This window comes from Schistocerca nitens, chromosome 5, assembly GCF_023898315.1.
Source record: "Schistocerca nitens isolate TAMUIC-IGC-003100 chromosome 5, iqSchNite1.1, whole genome shotgun sequence".
Classification (NCBI taxonomy): domain Eukaryota; kingdom Metazoa; phylum Arthropoda; class Insecta; order Orthoptera; family Acrididae; genus Schistocerca; species Schistocerca nitens.
Genome location: NC_064618.1, coordinates 161,255,363 through 161,277,122, shown reverse-complemented (window position 1 = coordinate 161,277,122; position 21,760 = coordinate 161,255,363). Strand labels below are relative to the sequence as shown.

General features: G+C 43.1%; 1 protein-coding gene across 1 annotated transcript in view; it reads left to right on the top strand.

The window, feature by feature from the left end:
* LOC126260324 (hemicentin-2-like) overlaps positions 1-19,982 on the top strand; it is a 432,251-nt gene extending 412,269 nt beyond the window's left edge. The window contains exons 14-15 of the mRNA XM_049957649.1: positions 1,102-1,187; positions 16,457-19,982. Of these exons, the coding sequence (XP_049813606.1) occupies positions 1,102-1,187; positions 16,457-16,843 (473 nt within the window). The 3' untranslated portion in view covers positions 16,844-19,982. The remainder of the gene's footprint in view (positions 1-1,101; positions 1,188-16,456) is intronic.
* Positions 19,983-21,760: the final 1,778 nt, after the last annotated feature.

Sequence of the window (21,760 nt, the reverse complement as noted above, 5' to 3'; positions counted from 1 at the left end):
TTGTGTCAACATTCGGGAGTTATAATTTTTATGTATGTCATCATATTCACCACATTTTCTGTCACAGTTTAGCGAAAACGGTCTCTCTTAACTGCGTAGCCTGTATGTGTAACAGAGGTGAGAGATGGACCTGTTGACGAGATACATACCACTTCCGTAGAAGTTCCAGATGACTTCAAAGTGTGAATAATATGGTAAACTGGCAAAAGATTCTTAGTAGGGGGGGGGGGGGGGTGGAGGCGGAGTTGATATGTAGGAAGGAGAGTGAGTATGGAGTTAATACAATTTGAGGGTCTGGAAGTGTTTTGGAAAAAAGAAATAAAAATTATACATTCATAGACGCTTATGCAACTGTTTTAGTCATGACCTTCGTATCGGTACTGAGAGTAATGAATGGACTGCTATGTCCGTATTCTAACTACCTTTCGTTAGACATAAGGTCCTCCATCTCTTCCGAATCGGTTCAGAAACTACAAATATCTATTGAATAGGCAGCCTTATCTCGTCCTTCCTTGCACCCTTGCACCTACTAAACGATAACTGTCGTCCACAAAATGATTTATCTCAAAAATGACGATATTCGTAAAAAATAAATGAATGAAAAAATAAAATAAAATGATTATCAAATGGAAAGTTTGAATGCGCGGTTAAAGTACTGTCTGGTAATTACAGTAATCATACTTATAGCGAAAAATATTGCGTATTTGATAGCACAACTCCTTTTTTGTGTGCTTGAGTGTGCACTCGTCTGTTTGACCTTGCACTTACCTATGAGAGAGAATGTGTTTGTGTAATTGTTGGTGCGTGTGACTGTGTATGTGTGTGTGTGTGTAATAGAGAGAGAAAGTGGGAGAGAGAGAGAGAGAGAGAGAGAGAGAGAGAGAGAGAGACAGAGAGAGGCAGAGAGGTGCTGCGAATGTCATCGGAGATGTTTCTTGGAACCATAAAACGACAATAGCCTCTCTGCCTTGTTGCATGTTAAATGCAGAAGACCTACACATTACAATACCTACACTTCTACCAACTATGGTAATATTAGTAGTGAGGCGTACTATGCTGAAAGTACTACTTGAGAGCAAAGAGAGTTTTACTTTGTTTCAGCCGCGGATTCGGTACTGGCAGACGAGGCGTCTCGCAGACAGGACCAGAGCTTGCGGCACAGCAACCCGCCAGATTCGGAAGGCATTGTAAGTATCCACCACTCTGATTTCTAGCTTATGAAGGGCGCATCAGAATCACAGGCCGGCCGGTGTGGCCGTGCGGTTCTAGGCGCTTCAGTCTGGAACCGCGTGACCGCTACGGTCGCAGGTTCGAATCCTGTCTCGGGCATGGATGTGTGTGATGTCCTTAAGTTACTTAGGTTTAATTAGTTCTAAGTTCTAGGCGACTGATGACCTCAGAAGTTAAGTCGTATAGTGCTCAGAGCCATTTTTCAGATAATCACAAAAAAAAAATGTCAGTATTGGCTCTCTTGGCGAGATTCGCCGAGGGAATTCTCTCGTGGTATCGCTATGTACCGGGTGGTTAAAATTAAAGTGTGGCAACTCACAAAGATCCAGAATGGGCCGCAATTATCGTATGGCAGCGAAACTTGGTCTCTGTGTTAATGCGTTAATGCCGAACCGATTTCCTCTGGAAAAAAAAATTAGTTCCAGTTCTGGCCACCAGACGTAAGTCTGATGCTGTATAGCATCTTGTCGACGTCTCCGGTGTTTCACCTTTTCTGCCCATGTTCCGTTTCTAATCTTTTACGTGTGTCATATTTCTATACGGCTTTCTTTCGGTCATAGTGCACCTAGTGGCCAAAATGTGAACCATTTTTTTCCAGCCTAAATCGGTTCGGCTTTAAAACATTAGCGTATCTACTACGTTTCACTGCCATACGATACCTACAGCCGACGCTTGACCACTGTGAGTACCTGCACTTTAATTGGAAGCACTTGGTTCCAACATCGTTTTCAAGCGATGTTCTAATTAGTTTACTGCGTTTCAGTTCCAGGCAAGGGTCACCTTACGGACGCGTGTGGGAAAACGGTCGAAAACGTTTTCTAAGGTGATGTGACCTTTTTTGCGATGTCCTTTGACAACTTCATCCTCGATGAATATATTTACATTTTCCTGTGGTTAATCCTATTTCCTACTTCAAAATTACCAACAGTATCATTACACAGAGACTGATGAAAAGTTTGCGGGTATCTGTTACTGGACGTTGATACGGAGTGCGTCTACCTTCGCCTTTGTGACGGCTTTAATTCTGCAGTGAACACTTTCAATGAGGTGTCTGCATGTCTGTGGAGGAATGCCTGTTCGTTTTTCCTCAAGATGCAAAATAAGAGAAGGTGATTAGCAGCACTGGAATCGAGGTTGTGACCTGAGGATATTCCAGCTGGTTGAGGTCGGGATTTTGGGCAGGTAAGTCCATTTCAGCAGTGTTCTTGTCTGAAAACCAATGCCACACAGATACTACTTCTTTTTGACATAACTTTCATGCTAATGTCCTCCGCGAACTGTTCCTCTCCCATACACAGTACACAGTGCTGTAAAATATTTACATATTCTTGCATTTTCTACACTCTAATTACGAAATACACCCCCACACCGTAACACCACCTTCTCCGTACTGCGCAGTTGGCGCTACAGACAAATCCAGTCAGACAGCAGACAGTGAGCGAGAGAGGACGAGCTTCATCGGAGTTGGTGCAATCCCGACCAGCGACATTTCGGGAACCCCAGAAGGACGTGACACGCTCACGGTTTGCACCTCGCGGGGCCCAGAGACGGGCGCACGCCCTGCGCCCAGCGCTTCAACTATTGATGGCGGGTCAACATCGCGTCCGTCCCTGGACGCTTCGATTTCCTGTCGGCCGCGCCTCTCCTAAATGTTTCATTCCAGATAGCGGCGCCGGGGAACGACCGCCTGGCGTGCCTCCGTCTTATCTCCAAGATTAGACCGCCCATTTCACTTTCATTACTGTAGTTCTCGCCTCGAATCCCTCCGAGAATTTGAGAATGATAAGTATGAACTATCACGAACGTTTCTAGACCATGACTTATACCATTACAAACTTTTCACAATTATTATGCTTTTGCCAGCAACAGAAAATAAAAAAAATATATGTCTTCATTTTCTTTCCCTCGGAAATCAGCGTAAGCAGATGGACTGTAGGGAGTACAGTTCCAGCATACAGTTGAGGAAGAACGCTGTTTCGATGAAAAATCTTTCGAAACGATCGAACAGCATACACTGTCGCATAAAAAATTAACACAGCTAGATAGACGACGTTGATATTGACTCGATAACGGCACCTGGGGAATAGTTGATGTACTGATAATGGTTTCAGCGTCATCCACCAACAGGTAGCGTATTAGTATATCTAGCGAGGGCCACCTTTGTCTATCATATACTAGGGAATGCTCACAGCCAGAAAGTATGGTGGGAGCATGTGCAGCAAGCAGGTCACTGTGCCACTGAGGCTCAACCATGCTTTCTACAGCCACCTGATCGAGTCTCAAAGGCGTCAAATAGTGGCCTTCCGAGTGGCGGGATGGTCCTTTTGGAGAACTGCCACACAAGTTGGACGTGCTGCGTCAGTTGTCCAACTGCGCTGGCATCAGTGGTCTCGTGAAATGTCTCACACCCGCAGACGAGGTTCTCAGCGTCCAAGCAACACAGACGCACGCCAGGATCGACGTCTTGTAAGGATGGCAGTGGCAGATCTTACAGCTACCACAGCACAGATAAGAGGACTTGTAAGACTAGACGCGTCAACAAGAACTGTTGTGATACGGTTATTAGCAGTCGGACTGCACGCACTTACACCTCTAGCCCATCTTACAATCACGCCACAGTATCGTCGTGCACTGTTTGACTGGAGCCACCAGATAATCACTTGGAAGATGAAAGAGCTTTCAGCGATGATAGCAAATTCTGTATGCAAGTGATGGTCATTTGAGCGTACGACGTAGACCTGGTGAGCCCCTGTCTCGTAGGATGCTTTCGTGCAAGACACACTGGCCCAACCCTGGCTTTATATTCTGTCCTGTCATAAGCTAGAACTCTCGTCCACCTTTGGTGTTTCTGGAAAGGACACTAACCAGCGATCGATACATGTCGAATGTTGTTACGCCCGTTCTTTTGCCGTTCTTGCAAGAGGAAGGTGATGTATTGTTCCAACAGAATAATGATCGTCCGCACACTGTCCGTTAAACTCAACGTGCTTTGGAAGACGTTCAGAAACTTCTCGCACCAGCACGATTTCCAGACTTGTTTCCAGTTTAGCTCATGATCGATGCTACAGGATGAGAGGTAACTAGTGTGACTCGTTAACCGGCAACCCTTAGAGAACTAAGTCGAGCAGGCGCGGAATAACGTAACCCAGTACACTAGTGGCTATCTGTACCGTCCACTGGATGGCATCGTCAGTGGCACATCCATTGCCGCCCGTTGAGGCTGCACGGCGTACTAATATGGGTGTTTCAGCATGGGTCGATACCTGATACCTCAGAGGGACTCTACTATTGATCTGTACTCCATACGCACTGAGGGAGCATTAAAGCTTGAGTGAACTGAAAACATCTAAAAGGGAGTACCAACATTTTAACACTTTTTTCCGGGAGCGTAGAAGGGGCAGTTAAGTGAAAACTTTTTTTTTTTTTTTTTTTTTTTTTTTGTTCATCAGTCTACTGACTGGTTTGATGCGGCCCGCCACGAATTCCTACGCTGTGCTAACCTCTTCATCTCAGAGTAGCACTTGCAACCTACGTCCTCAATTATTTGCTTGACGTATTCCAATCTCTGTCTTCCTCTACAGTTTTTTCCCTCTACAGCTCCCTCTAGTACCATGGAAGTCATTCCCTCATGTCTTAGCAGATGTCCTATCATCCTGTCCCTTCTCCTTATCAGTGTTTTCCACACATTCCTTTCCTCTCCGATTCTGCGTAGAACCTCCTCATTCCTTACCGTATCAGTCCACCTAATTTTCAACATTCGTCTATAGCACCACGTCTCAAATGCTTCGATTCTCTTCTGTTCCCGTTTTCCCACAGTCCATGTTTCACTACCATACAATGCTGTACTCCAGACGTACATACTCAGAAATTTCTTCCTCAAATTGAGGCCGGTATTTGATATTAGTAGACTTCTCTTGGCCAGAAATGCCTTTTTTGCCATAGCGAGTCTGCTTTTGATGTCCTCCTTGCTCCGACTGTCAAACTAGACAGACGGAAAAAAGTAAGTGAAATGCTTGTTATTTCCAAAGAAATTGCCACTGAGGCACAAGACGGTTAGTGCCTTCATGGAAAATTATTTTCAGTTGCCTGTGTAAACGTTATTGTACTCTTTGTCCGAAACAAATCGACAGCGTCGTATGTCTTTCTTCAGGGCTCAAAAATTTGGAAACTTTGTCAGGAGGGATCGGGATTGTATGGAGTATGCGTAACGGCTTCCTAGCGAATCATCTACAGCGTTGTCAACACGACTTTGGCAACACGTGGGCGGGCATTATCCCGCACACCAGGTCTGTGAAATCCATCGTGACTTTTATCGTTGACTTTAAGGGCCCGCTGCTCACTGAATTTCCAGAACAAGGCGCCACAATTATCGCGCTGTGTTACGTAGACACTTTCCAAAAATTGAAGCGATCCATCAAATCCAAACGCCTAGAAATGTTGAAGGGTGCCATCATTCTTTTGCAGAGTAATGCTAGACCAAATTTGTCAACGTTGTTTCAAGTACGCCACAGAAGCCTCACTGAAAAACCCTTACATCTTCTCCACACAGTGCCAATCTCTCCCCATGCGGATATTTTTGGGGGCCTGAAGAAAGACATTCGTGGCCGTCGATGTGTTTCGGGGGAAGAGGAGCATGCCTGGATAGAGTCTTTCTGTAGGTGACTGTTAACAAGTTGCATGAAGGCAATAACCCTCTTATTCCACTGTAAGAAATACTGCAACCAGCCACAGTGTAATTTAAGAAAACAGCTGCGATATTTGCTAACCAAAATAGATAAAATAATTACCGTCTTGTCTCACAGCGGGATAAATGTTTTAATAGTTATGATGATTACTTTTGAAACAGTAAGAAGTTTACTTATTTCTTTTCTAACTGCCTCGCCTTCATATGACTGCAGCTAATAAGAGACACATTTCTGGAGTGTACAATCTAAACGTTATTTGCAAATGTAATACTGTTTTATATTTTGTAGTTGTTTAAATTGGTCCCTATAACCGTATCTAGGTCCACAGCTCGTGGTATCGTGGAGTACGGGGTCGCGGGTTCAATTCCCGGCGGGGTAAGATTTTCACCTGCCTCGAGATGACTGGGTGTTTCTTCATCATCATCATTCGTCCCCAGTACGATCGGAGAAAGGCAATGGCCAACCACCTCCACTAGGACCTTGACTAATACAGCGGTGCATGTCTTCCACGTCTTCCCCTACGCTCTGTCAATGAGTATGGGACTTCATCATCATCCATATCTACATTTATGTCTACATTCGCATCTGTATCCACAACTACTTCTTCAGTCTGGAAGACATATTGCTAGTAGAGTCGTACGGTATGTCACTTACCCTTACACTTTTATCTCCTTTCGTATCATTCACGAACGGTGCGATGGAGAAACGACTACCGTGAAGCGTAGCATCCGTAGCCGCACTTATTGCTTCCCCTCTGCTTGTACATTTTAACTGGCTTGTTTTTCCTGCTCGGAAATGGACTCCTGAACTACTGTAACTGAAAAAAAGTTCTAACACAAAAGCCAGATTAACGACCTGGGAAACCACTGCTATATTAGATACAACAACTTCTAAGATGTTCAAAGTTCTTCATACCTTGAGAAAAAATTTCATTAGTGCCTAGTTCTATCTCTTTGCGTGTATACATGCTTTAGTCAGTTGAACTAGAGCAAGTGGCTTTCTATTTTTCTTTCTTGTCGAAGGCGACAAGAGAAGAGAAATCGGGCATCAACAAAGCAATACAAACGTTAAAAGATACCGTCTTTGAATTCAGGGAAGATAACAACGATGCAATATGATTATTCACTACCACCTCTACTTTCTTGTTTTTTTCCCATCATGAACATTTCGGCTGAGCACAAAAGAACCACACATTTCTTTTAAAAAATCAGACAAAAGAAATGATACAACTTACTCGCTTCATACCATTTCATTTAAAGGAGTACCGCTGAAAGTTTTTTTTTTTTTTTTTTTTTTGTTCACTGGTGCTTCTTACGTGCTCATGGAGTCACGTCGAGATGATATAAATGGTCCTCCCAGTTCCTGCATAATACATCGCCAGTTACTGAATCCGCAGGTCTGGTAGGAGCGGGACAGGGGCAGCCTCTATGACGTCTACAGAATTCATCACTTCATCGCTACCACTGTAGCTGCAACTAGTGATTGACGAAAAGTAGGATTGTAGACAAACAAGAATCATCCAAGGTAATTTGGATGTATTGTAAAGTAACACAGTGAGGCTGAAGTCAATGATTAGAAGTCCGCTGGGGACATAGGCATAAGCACAGAAATCTTCCATTATTACGTTCAAGCTCAAGGACTGACATAGCGGAGCGATGAAAATTAATTTTCAGTCCATTCCTATGTGACTAAAATTTCCATATATACTATTGAGCTAGATACCTCGCACAATTAACGAAAATTATGTCACTGCGGAATGTGTGTTTCTGCTAATTGTAAAGGTCTCCACACCATTCAGATAACGGATAAAAAGTACACTACTGGCCATTAAAATTGCTACACCACGAAGATGACGTGCTACAGACGCGAAATTAAACCAACAGGAAGAAGATGCTGTGATATGCAAATGATTAGCTTTTCAGAGCATTCATACAAGATTGGCGCCGGTGGCGACACCTACAACGGGCTGACATGAGGAAGATTTCCAACCGATTTCTCATACACGAACAGCAGTTGACCGGCGTTGCGTGGTGAAACGTTGTTGTGATGCCCCGTGTAAGGAGGAGAAATGCGTACCATTACGTTTCCGACTTTGATAAAGGTCGGCTTGTAGCCTATCGCGATTGCGGATTATCGTATCGCGACATTGCTGGTCGGGTTGGTCGAAATCCAATGACTGTTAACTCAATATGGAATCGGTGGGTTCAGGAGGGTAATACGGAACGCCGTGCTGGATCCCAACAGCCTCCGTATCACTAGCGGTCGAGATGACAGGCATCTTATCCGAATGGCTGTAACGGACAATGCAATCACGTCTCGATCCCTGAATCAACAGATGGGGACGTTTGCAAGACAACATCCACCTGTACGAACAGTTCGACGACGTTTGCAGCAGCATGGACTATCAGCTCGGTGGCCATGGCTGCGGTTACCCTTGACGCTGCATCACAGACAGGAGCGCCTGCGATGGTGTACTCAACGACGATCCTGGGTGCACGAATGGCAAAACGTCATTTTTTCGGATGAATCCAGGTTCTGTTTACAGCATCATGATGGTCGCATCCGTGTTTGGCAACATCGCGGTGAACGCACATTGGAAGCGTGTATTCGTCACCGCCATACTGGTGTATCACCCGGCGTGATGGTATGGGGTGCCACTGGTTATACGTCTCGGTCACCTCTTGTTGGCATTGACGGCGCTTTGAACAGTGGACTTTACATTTCGGATGTGTTACGACCCGTGGCTCTACCCTTCATTCGATCCCTGCGAAACCCTACATTTCAGCAGGATAATGCACGGCCGCATGTTGCAGGTCCTGTACGGGCTTTTCTGGATACAAAAAATGTTCGACTGCTGCCTGGCCAGCACATTCACCAGATCTCTCACCAATTGAATACGTCTGGTCAATGGTGGCCGAGCAACTGGCTCGACACAATACGCCAGTCACGACTCTTGATGACCTGTGGTATGGTGTTTGTCTCAATGCCCAGGCGTATCAAGGCCGTTATTACGGCCAGAGGTGGTTGTACTGGGTACTGATTTCTTAGGATCTATGCACCGAAACTGCGTGAAAATGTAATCACATGTCAGTTCTAATATAATATATTTGTCCAATGAATACCCGTTTATCATCTGCATTTCTTCTTGGTGTAGCAATTTCAATGGCCAGTTGTGTATAAAAAAACTGCCTTGAATTATCTTTCGTCAACGCACATCCTTGATGGATAATTAGTCGATAAATGATGCAATTACAAGTCTAAAACTCTGATCCGTCATTAAATTTTTAGAATGTATTTTTCGATCTTGATATTGAAATATATATCGTCGAAAAGGAAATTTTAGTTATTCGCAAATGTGGACTGTAAATATCATTCTTACGACAACAGTATAAACAAAGTTCTGGGGTAAACAGATTTTTACGAGCTCTGTTCAAATGGTTCAAATGGCTCTGAGCACTATGGGACTTAACTTCTAAGGTCATCAGTCCCCTAGAACGTAGAACTACTTAAACCTAACTAACCTAAGGACATCACACACATCCATGCCCGAGACAGGATTCGAACCTGCGACCGTAGCGGTCGCGCGGTTCCAGACTGTAGCGCCTTTAACCGCTTGGCCACCCTGGCCGGCATACGAGCTCTGTGAAAACAAAGACATAGCTGTGTTTAGTCCTTATCACGAGTATGACGCTATGTACAGCTTTAATCTCCTCACTTTGATACTGCACTGGAAGAAATCTCACACTGTTTGCTCCCACTAAGTAAGTGATTAGATGCTGTATCGATCAGCTACGATACAAGCAATAAAACGTTAATATTACATCGCTCCGATTCACGTGTTTCGTCGTACCGTTACAAATGGCTGTTTCCATACGTCTGACGGTTCGTGACTCAACTGTTTCCTTGCGACCTGTTATATAACCTTACTTTTAACAACTGCGTGGTTGGTAGCGTGCGCCGTCACCGTAACCAGCCTCTTACATTTAAGATGATCCTTCAAAATATCTCGACACGACCGCCTGGCAAGACGCGGCTGTTCAGGAGACAAGTGTTCGTGTTAATGGCAGTGGCGCTACGAGACAAAATTAAATTCCGTAATAGGTTAGACTCCTTTCGTCATATATCGCCAAAAAATATGGAACTTTTTTTTGTTTTCAATCATAAAGCTATGTAGCCATTGCCAAGTGCCTCAACTTTTTTGTATTACTCAAAGAACGCCTGCAATTACGACTCCTGTAACTAGATCCTTTTGCCAACATCCGACACTCCGTCTAAAACAGCCCCGTTGCTGTTAAAATAATGCGACTGGTTCTAACAGTTCGTCAGCTCACGTGAGTTGTCGCAGTCGGACAAATGATGTCTCACAAAAGTCGCGAAATCCTATTTTGAACTCAGCTGAAATCTTCATATGACGTTCGTTGACCAGTCACCTTTGAGGCTTCATTGATACCTACGGAGACACTTCGAAATTATTTCTCTCCTACCGAAGCAGTTAGAAACCAGACTAGTGGCTACGCTATCTTATAAAGTGATACATGCTATATAAATTCCCAAATCGAACTATCGATGCTTTACGTTATTTGTTTTAGACTGGATATGTTGCGTGTGTATAAACAGGCTCTCCTGAATCGTGCTTATTCTTTCTCCAACATTAGATTACTTGTTTCTCTAGCCTGATTATTAATTGTAATATAGCATTCTTTATAGCTGGAATTGAGAAGGTTAATCCGCCTGTATCGTTTTCAATTAACAGAGATATTATTTCAGTTATACGTCATGCAGATGGTGCGTCGCACTTACTGCAAAATTCATTTTTTAGTTTTCAGGAACTGCGATTTGAAACATTTATCCATACTTTCGCAATAGACTTTTTGGGTATAGACCACAAACTTTTCTGGTTCTCAATTCTTTTATTACCTGTCTTAACTCTGATAGTGTTACTGGGTTCACTGTGTTTAATTCTCTATCAATGTTATCTTCTACATTTTTGATCTCACTACACTATGATATTCGCAGTAGTTTCCCGTGTTTTAACAACAATTATAATTAATGCTAATGTGATTTTTCCCTGGGGTCAAGGTATTTTAGTACTTTTCAGCTATTAATTGTCTGCCGTGAATATCATCTCAGGTACTGCTTACATGAATCTCCCAGGCTTGTTGATGAACTTTTCTAGTACAAGCTTTTCTGTGATTCTTCTACGTTTTACATTCTTCACATTTTCTGGTGCATTTACTACAAAATACGTTTTCTTATTCTTTTATTACTTCCTCAGTTTTTTCATTCCATTTCCTTGTGACATTATATTTTTCGAATTTTTATCTTTTTTCACTTACCGCTTTTCTTCTCACATGTTATAGCAGAATGAGGTGACAAAAGTCATGGGACACCGATATGCATATATACTGATGGCAGTAGTTTCGCGAGAACAAAGTACAAAAGGACTATTCGTTGGCGGAGGTCTCATTTGCACTCAGTTGATTGATGTGAAAATGTTTCCGACATGATTATGGCCGCGCCACTGAAATTAACATACACTGAACGCGGAATAATGGTTGGAACTACACGCATTGGAGATTCCATTAGGAAACTGTTACGGAATCCAGTACTCCAAGATCCATAGACTGAGAAGTGTCCCGAGAATACCAAATTTCAGGCATTACGTCTGACCACTGACAACACTGTGGCCGACGGCCTTCACATCACGACCAACAGCAGCGGCATTTGTGTAGAGTTACCAGTGCTGACAGACCAGCAACATCGTATGAAGCCGCGCGGAGTGGCCGCGCGGTTTGAGGCGCCATGTCATAGATTGCGCGGCCCCTCCCGTCGGAGATTCGATTCCTCCCTCGGGCAATGGCGTGTGTGTTTCTCTTAGCATAAGTTAGTTTAAGAATGTGCGTAAGTCTAGGGAACGATGACCTGTAGCTGTTTGCTCCTTAGGAATCCACACACATTTGAACATTTCAACACCGCGTGAAATAACCATAAAATAAATGTTGATCGTACGACGAACGTATCCGTTAGGACAGTGGGGCGAAATTTGGTGCTAATGGGCTATAGAAGGAGAAGACCTACGCAAGTGCCTTTGTTAACAGCACGACATCGTCTGCAGCGCCTCGCCAGTGCCCGTGACCATATCGGTTGGACCCTAGACTACTGGAAAACCGTGACTTCGTCAGATGAGTCCTGATTCCAGTTGGTAAGACACTGATGGTAGGGTCCGCGTGTGGCGCAAACCTGACGAGGCCATGGACCCAAGTCGTCAACAAGACACTTAGCATGCTGTTGGTGTCTCCATAAAGGTATATTCTCTGTTTACATGGATCATTACGTGGAAAAGGGTTATGTTCGGCTACTTGGAGACCATTTGCAGCCATTTATGGACTTCATTTTCCCACACAAATATGGCAATTACATTGGTTCAAATGGCTCTAAGCACTATGGGACTTAACATCTGAGGTCATCAGTCCCATAGACCTAGAACGACTTAAACCTACCTACCCTAAGGACATCACAGACATCCATACCCGGGGCAGGATTCGAACCTGCGACCGTAGCAGCAGTGCGGTTCAGGACTGAAGCGCCTAGAACCGCTCGGCCACAGCGGCGGGCTTTTTCATTGGTGGCAGTGCATCTTATTGCTGGGGTAAAGCTGTTGGCGACTGGTTTGAATAACATTCTGGGCAGTTCAAGTGAATGATGTGACGATCCAGAGCGCCCGACATGAATCCCATCGAACGATTAGGGGGTATGACTGAGATGTCATTTCGTGCAGAAAATCTAGCACCGGCAATGCTTTCGCAAGTATGAACGGCTATAGAGGCCGCAAGGATCAATATCTTTGCAGGTGACTTGCAACACTTGTTGAGTCAGTGCCATGGAACTGCTGCAATACGCTAGGCAAAAGGAGATCCTTTTATGTATGAGGCGAAACTATGGGCCTCATGGAAAAAGGGTGACCCACCTATTAAGCAATTTGACTCTTAGTCCGATCACGAGGTGTGGTCATTAATTGCACGCGTTGATCACGTAGCCTGACGTGAGGATCAATGAACTATACTTGACGGGATGTATCTGGAACATCTTAGGTTATTAGAAAGTTAGTAGACAGGAATACAATTAAATACTTAGCTTTAATTCAGCATCAGCGGTGAACGTCGATCTTGATTTTCTACAATAATATTTACAAGTGCAGTTATAGAAAGAACTTCGAATACTTCTTTACAATTCAGATTGCTTCACACACATAGATCAATTGTCAATGCATAAACTGTATGTGGCGCCTGGATAGGTCGTAGCTACTGATTTAACTGAAGACTATGCTAACTAGCGTCTCTGCAAATGAGATCTCTGAAGCTATAACAAGTGAACCATTCCTATTAAAGTCAGCTGTAGAACTGGCCAGTGGGCTAGTTTGTCTCGTAAGACCAGCCGAGTGGCGGCGCTGGGTCTGCCAGCGTCGACAGTGGTGGCTCGCGGGTCCTATGTGTACTGACGGACCGCGGCCGATCTGAAGCCTACAACCTAGCCAGTGTGGTGCCTTGCGGTGACACCACAGATCCGACACGAAAGTAATAGGTATATCACGACTTTTATCGCCTCAGTGTACTTTCCCATTCTTCGTTTGTATCAGCTTATGTTATTGTGTTACCTGGACAGCATTGCGACTTTCTTTGATATATATGTTCCTATCTCTGTTCTTGCACAAGGCATATTTTACAAACGTCTTCATTGTTACATTTTGGTTTCGTTTCCTCTCATCTCCTAATTCCTGAACTAAGCAAAATAAGTGATCTTATCTGATTTCAGAACCAGTTTTCCAACCTTTTTGAGGCCATTACTCGTGAGTGTAATCAGATATTACCTAATGCTCTCCCAGCATTAAGGACATCAACATCAGTGTCCATGTAATATATACAATGAACACTTTTATTTTTAGAATGACGAAAGATAGTTTCTACGGGTGTTTTATTACAGGGTTATTATAAATGATTGAAGCGAATTCACAGCTCTACAATAACTTCATTATTTGAGATATTTTCACAATTCTTTGCACACACATACAAAAACTCAAAAAGTTTTTAGGCATTCACAAATGTTCGATATGTGCCCCTTTAGTGATTCGGCAGACATCAAGCTGATAATCAAGTTCCTCCCACACTCGGCGCAGCATGTCCCCATCAATGAGTTCGAAAGCATCGTTGATGCGAGCTCGCAGCTCTGGTACGTTTCTTGGTAGAGGAGGTTTAAACACTGAATCTTTCACATAACCCCACAGAAAGAAATCGCATGGGGTTAAGTCGGGAGAGCGTGGAGGCCATGACATGAATTGCTGATCATGATCTCCACCACGACCGATCCATCGGTTTTCCAATCTCCTGTTTAAGAAATGCCGAACATCATGATGGAAGTGTGGTAGAGCACCATCCTGTTGAATGATGAAGTCAGCGCTGTCGGTCTCCAGTTGTGGCATGAGCCAATTTTCCAGCATGTCCAGATACACGTGTCCTGTAACGTTTTTTTCGCAGATGAAAAAGGGGCCATAAACTTTAAACCGTTAGATTGCACAAAACACGTTAAGTTTTGGTGAATTGCGAATTTGCAGCACGAATGCATGAGGGTTCTCTACCGCCCAGGTCCGCACATTGTGCCTGTTCACTTCACCATTAAGAGAAAATGTTGCTTCATCACTGAAAACAAGTTTCGCACTGAACGCATCCTCTTCCATGAGCTGTTGCAACCGCGCCGAAAATTCAAAGCGTTTGACTTTGTCATTGGGTGTCAGGGCTTGTAGCAATTGTAAACGGTAAGGCTTCTGATTTAGCCTTTTCCGTAAGATTTTCCAAACCGTCGGCTGTGGTACGTTTAGCTCCCTGCTTGCTTTATTCGGCGACTTCCGCGGGCTACGCGTGAAACTTGCCCGCACGCGTTCAACCGTTTCTTCGCTCACTGCAGGCCGACCCGTTGATTTCCCCTTACAGAGACACCCAGAAGCTTTAAACTGCGCATGGAGTTAGGAGTTGGTGGATCTTTGTTGATCTTCGTCCTGAAGTGTCGTTGCACTGTTATGACTGACTGATGTGAGTGCATTTCAAGCACGACATACGCTTTCTCGGCTCCTGTCGCCATTTTGTCTCACTGCGCTCTCGAGCGCTCTGGAGGCAGAAACCTGAAGTGCGGCTTCAGCCGAACAAAACTTTATGTTTTTCTACGTATCTGTAGCGTGTCGTGACCATTTGTCAATGAATGGAGCTACAGTGAATTTATGAAATCGCTTCAATCATTTGTAATAGCCCTGTATATAATGAACTAACGTTTCTGCTTATTTCTGTCATCATTAGAGAATGATCAAACACTTATCAGTGCACTGCGAGTGGTATCTATAGCTCCTCTTCAGAAAAGAAAACTAACTGTCCACACTGAAGGAAGACGCTTGTACTTCCTCTGCACCAGTCGTCTCCCTAGCGACTCTAGCTATACCCAGACTCCAAACCCTCATTTAAAAGCAGACGAATTAAAATACGTGTGTTAAACTTACTCTTTGTAAATCACTTCATTACTGGATTGCCTACTTGTGAACTCGTATATATTGGAAGACGTTTGCTGCCAAAGCTGTATATCTGACAACTACTACTAATAATAATAACACTGTAAGACTCTGCAGCAGGCGGATTTGTGTCGAGGTCCGGTGAACCGGCCAGTCATTGGGGATGGCTTTTAGGCGGTTTTCCACCGGCCCTGGCGAATGCGGGCTGGTTCCCATTATTCCGCCTCACACTATGTCGGCGATTGCTGCGCAAATAAGTTCTCCACGTACGCGTACACCACCATTACTCTACCACGCAAACATAGGGGTTACACTCGTCTGGTGTGAGACGTTCCCGGGGGGGGGGGGGGGGGGGGTGTCCACCGGGGGCCGAACCGCACAATATGGGTTTAGTGTAGGGCGGCGGAGAGGTGGCGTGGACTGCGGTAGTCGTCGTGGGGGTTGTAGACCACTGCGGCTGCGGCGAGGACGAAGCCTCTCCGTCGTTTCTAGGTCCCCGGTTAACATACAATACAATACAATACAAATCTGTAGTCCATTGTGGGAACCGCCTAAGGCGCAGAGGAGGTATTTTGATGAGATATTACTCTCGTGCCACACAGTAAAAAGATTCTGTGAAATTAGTGGACCATGTGAATAGAAGACGTTCATCCAGTAGTTTCATAATCATCAGAATCAACCAAACCGGGTCGCCGGTTAGTGATCGTCTTTGAAAAAAAGATAAGGACTGGTAACATAGTAACCAGTATTACAGTCTTACGAAATAGTGATGTTAATAATGATCTTTAAAAGAATAATTTGGTTTCGTAAACGTAACACAATCTAATTCTTTTGTTTTTACCCCTTAAAAATTTCATTTTATTCCTAAGGGGGTAATTACCCCCGGGTTGGGAACCATTGCTCTAGTATCTTTAAAGACAATGTTGTGATTTTTTCTACTATTATTTCGTAATGGGTTAGGAGATGTGTTTGACAAGAGGTTCTTCCACAGACTGAGCGCCCCGCAGCCGGCCGCCCCCAGCACTCGCCACCGGCGTACCAGCAGCCGCCCCCCGTGTACCCGCCGAGCCCGGCGCGGACGCCGCCCCCGCTGCCTGCACGCATCCGGCCGCCTCCCGGGGCTCCAGCCGCCGCCGCCGCCGCCGCCACCGCATCTTCGTCGTCACCGTCGTCGTCGTCCGCCGGGGGCGGCGTCGCGACGCTGCCGGCCGGGGCGCTGTCGCCGGCGTCCACGGCCCCCTCCACGTCTCCCGTAGCGACGACGGCGACCGTGGCGCCACCGTTCGTCCCGACGACCATTAACCGCGCGTCCAACGGCACACTGCGCAAGGACCACCTCATCTCGGACTCCATCCCCGGCCCCGAGAGCTGCGTATGACGGCTGCGCCTTGCTCGCTCGGCACACGGAGTGCACGGTGTACGTCGGAGTGGGGGAGCCCCGAAACAGCAGATTCTTGCACTGGAAACCTTTGGCCAACAGGTGCTCGACGTCGTGGTGTTGGGCACCGTTGGGCGATCTGTCTGAGGCTGGCCTATATTACCGTCTGTTGTAACATGTGTCTGGAGAGAAGTATCTTGTTCTGATGCATGCTTATTTTCCTTATACATGTCTTCCTAGGTTGTTTGCATTTCGGCCGACGTGAATATCTAGCACTCCGGTCAATAGTGGAGGTCTTCCCGCTGCGAGGTTTTATGACGTGAAATCAAAGCCAGTAAGCGTACCTTCTCAGTTTACTAACGTTCACTAAATTACTACAGAACTTCCGTGAATGCGGCCGTAATTAATTTTTCTCCTTTTCTGATATTTGGGCAGTGTAACTACTAGTCACCTTCTGAGCCAGTACCAATACTTTCACACTGCAGAGCTCAGATGACGACAGGACGTTCTTCCACCGTAATATCATAAAACAAGAAGATATGTTTGCAGTGGCATTGGCTAAAGTTCACGTACCAATAATTAATCCATAATAACTTCACGTCCCCTATGAGATTGTTTTGCTCATTACTCATAAACTAAATTCCCGTTTAGTCTGTAACTAATCAGTAATCAGTAACACGAAGCTGCAACTTATACCTCTACACATATATGCCAGTTTCCAGGAAATTACTTGTCGGAGTCGTAAGCTTTTTTTTTTTTCCTTCGTTGCTGTTCCTTCTCTTTGTGGATCGTTGGTTATGGATAGGAATCGGCTCACCAGACGTTCATCTGAAATTTATTTCTTGAGCATGTTTCATAGATATGTAGATCTGAGGGACCCTTCCCTGTTCTGCTTTGACTGCCAGATTTACTTCATCCACCACAACCGGAAATTTTGTGCCGAAAGCTTCGTAAATTCTCTACCAAACTTAAACTTATTATCCCATGAGTAGCAAAGCTTACAAACTGGAATCAATCAGCATTCCAACTACATGTACACAGACCTCAGTAAACCAGGGTGTTGCTCTGAAACCATCAGTGTTACAAACTGCTATTGGCAGTGTTGGCGTGGACAGCAGATGTCGATTGCTATTACAGTATTAAGGTGCACTGAGCAGTAGGCCTACGTCGGTTTGCTGGATATCAACTGCCTGCTCTAACTCTGTCACTTGCAGCAATAAAATTAATGGCTACACGGCAATACACTAGAGAGCTGCTACATATGTGGATGGAGCTGATTACAGTGATCGCATTATGGTGATAATGGCGTGAAACGTCTACGTATGGCATAGAATGTTTAAATGTTTGTCCTCTGTGTAGTATCAAATTTTCCACTTGAAAATACCCGTAATGTATGAACTGCAATTAAAGTTGTTGAAACGAAGCATACAGTCAAAGCCGAAATTGGTCTGCTTCAAAAGGTTGTAAAATATAGGTTCGATGGAGATAGGAAACTGATAATAAAATACTTCAAGAGATACTGACACGTGAGTTATAAAGGCTCATCAGTGAGAATGCCACTAGTAATTTTTGTTGGTATGGGGTTCTGATGTGCAACTAGTGCTGTAGAGGATTTAATATGAAGAAAGCGACCAATTTTTGCGTTACGAGAAAATGATGATGAGATGTAGTCCTCAGGAATTGGTGGGTTTGACATTAGGAAGGAACAGGATGGACTGGAAACTACATTTGAATGTAGTGTATGCTACAGTGATAGATGTTGTATGGAAAAGTGTGTGCTGTATTTGAATAGATGTTTGGCGTGATGATGCAGCGCTATACAAGCCCCCGGTTCTCAGGAAAATAACACAAAGTGGTGTTGGGATATGGTGTAACAGATATATACGCAAACCAAAAATTCACAATACTCGCTGAATGTTTAGTAAAATTTCAGTTCCTTACTTGAGATGATGATACTCAAAATAAACATAAATTTCAATAAAGCTGGAAGTCACTTACTAAGGACCTGGAGGTTGCAGTTAGCCTACTGTTAATGAGACAAACAATACTGAAGTACTCGAAAATCCAAGTTATGATCGTTCTCCTCTCGTTTGTTCCCATTACATGCTTCAAGACACTTTTTAAAGACTTCTAGATACGGTGCAGGCGCTGTTGATACTTATTTAACATAGTTCAAAGTTTCTCTCCAAGAGATGTAACTAATATCAAAATTCGAAATTATTAATCAACGTTGTGTTTATGATTGCCTATAAAATTTAGTTGTGCCGTTTAGAGTATTTTTTTCCTGGAGACTGGAACACATAAAAAAATCCGAAGCTATTTCATAATGAATTAACAAAAAAATTAAGACACTATCATGGCCAAGTACTTCCCAGCAAATTATATTCTGCAACAGCAACAGAAAATCCTTTTCTTTAAAAATAACTTTTTTGAACATTCGAGCTCCCTGACATCTTACCGTAGCAAACACTCTGTAAGTACAAGAAGAGAACTTACTTCGCTTTTTAAAATGCCTCCAAAATATTACTTTTATTTGAATAATTTTTATATTTTGTGGAAATGTGAGCAGTCAATACGGTAATATTCACTGCAAGGCCTATTTAACGGACGGAACATATGTTTGACAAATTGCAAGTGTAAGGATCATGAACATTGTTAACTGTGTTTCGTGAGACAAACGTATGTGTTATTGTTTAATTCTGTGTGAATGAAGGCACAGCTGTTGGTGTTTATAATTCTATGTTAACATTCAGCAATCTATGTCTTTGTGCTAGAAAAAGTTGTGCAAGCCAGTATGGAAGAAAGTCGGTGAAAGAAGATTTGGAGAATTCTCTTGGGGCGATGTATCAGTTGTTGTTTGTGAAATCTATGTTCTTCCTCTAAAAGTAAATTATTCGTTTTGAACTAATAATTCGTTTCCGAAAGTACGAAGTTTCCTCTTAACGTTTTTATTTCTATTCGTCCGTGATCTATTTTCACCTTCAAGCAGTTTTCTAAACTGGTTATGCCATTATTCAACGAGCAAAAACAATTAATGTTCAATGTATTACTATAGAGACATGATATGTGTAAACTGAAAGAGAAGTATCAGTTCTTATGTTGTGAAACTACCTGAAGTAAAGATCATATATAAAGAAGAATGACTCACTCAAATTGTACGTTTTGTAAATATTTTCATCTTTTATTGATATGGTTAAAATAATATATGATGTAAATAAATGTAAAGTGTTTTATAAACGTTTGAAAGTTGTATTTTTGTCAATAAAATTGATGTAAAGAAATAAGAAGTTATTGCACCGATAATCGGTTATGCCAGGAATTCTAAAATTTCCGAATACATGTAGCAACCAGGGAGTGCCTGGAAGCTGTATCTCATTCTCAGTGTTTACTAGATGTTCATAGGCAGCACACATATGCTGAAAAAAATGGAGCATAGTAAATATAGCAAACATAGGACCAACCCTCCCGGTGTTGTATTTTTGGGAATTTTCAAAGCAGCATATTGATAAAGGAACATATATTCTTTATGGGAAGTATTGACTATTGTATGCACGTGACAACTGCGGGAGAAACAATCATCTGCACCGAGAGATGCAAAATGGAGCTGTTTTAAATTTCATCGCATGAAGATTGTATTTCTCAAATTAAAACATAGACTTCAAGAAATATTGAAGGAAACTATTCTCATTAAATGTACCTCCACCCAGCGTGACGGATATTAGTCAGCCGTTTAAAATTGGTCACCTGGAAAGCAGATGGCAACAGAAATGAACATGCAGATCAACAAAGAAGACCAACTTTGACTCATTATAATTTATGAAGGATTCATCAACTGCAGTCAAATGAAGAAGAAATATAGATTTGTAGGTTTTGTATCCACACATGAGGACCTTTGCAAATATTTTCAAAAACGAAAAAGGATAGGAGCAGATGACCTGGAATTTAGTTCCTCATAACATTGAGACGCAACACTTAAGGCTATTACGAAATTAAACAGAAAAAATAGCAAGGTGATAGTAGATAAAACGTCCAGATTATTTTAAGTAAGTTCAGTAATAGTTATCTTATTTGAAATAATTGTTTTCTCTCTTGTAACGGTAATTTTTCGTTATTAATTTTGTAACAGTAACTTTTCGTTATTAATGTAAGGGTTTCACGTTCCTATCCTTACCTTTCGGTGCCAATTTTCGAAAGTCAGGTTTTCTTCTCATTCAGTTTTCTCCAAAAGGAGTAACAATTAAAGGGAATTAAGTTGGTTAGTAGGTAGGCCTGTTGGAGTAATAACTCTGATCGACGCAAAGTTCTATGACACGAATAGAAATGATGCAATCATATATTAAATATATTTGTGTTGATGCAGTAAACGAGACGTTTATGTGTACTTTCCCACTGTCTAAGAGCTGCATACAGGCATTAATCAGCAAACAACACACGCGGTAAATGACTAATACTGGGTTGAAATATTTAAAAATAGATCAAGGTGACCATAGAGTGAAGAAAGAGAACAACGTAGTCCAAATGAATTATTCAAAGTTGTGGGGACTAGTTTTACTATTGCTGACTAAGAAAACCAAACACTCAATATCTGATGTAATTACTTTATTAAAAGATGACTGAAATTGCGTATTACTGCTTTGGAATATCTGCAGTAGCTAAGTGTAATTGTCCTCTGACGAATACTCTGCCGTGCTGGTCTATTCGTCTGTTGCCGAACAGAACGAAAACAAACGATGATGCAAATGATTGTTTGTTGTTTCAGTCTCTACAAAGCTTGGCACTTGCGTACAATTCTAAACTGTTGTCTTGTTTGTTTTCGTTGGCTACAGTTCGCCTACTGTTTTCAGGGTGTCTGTCTCTCTATCAACAATCTGCTTCCCTTCACGCTAGCACACGATATTGATGGGAAATGTTTTCCAA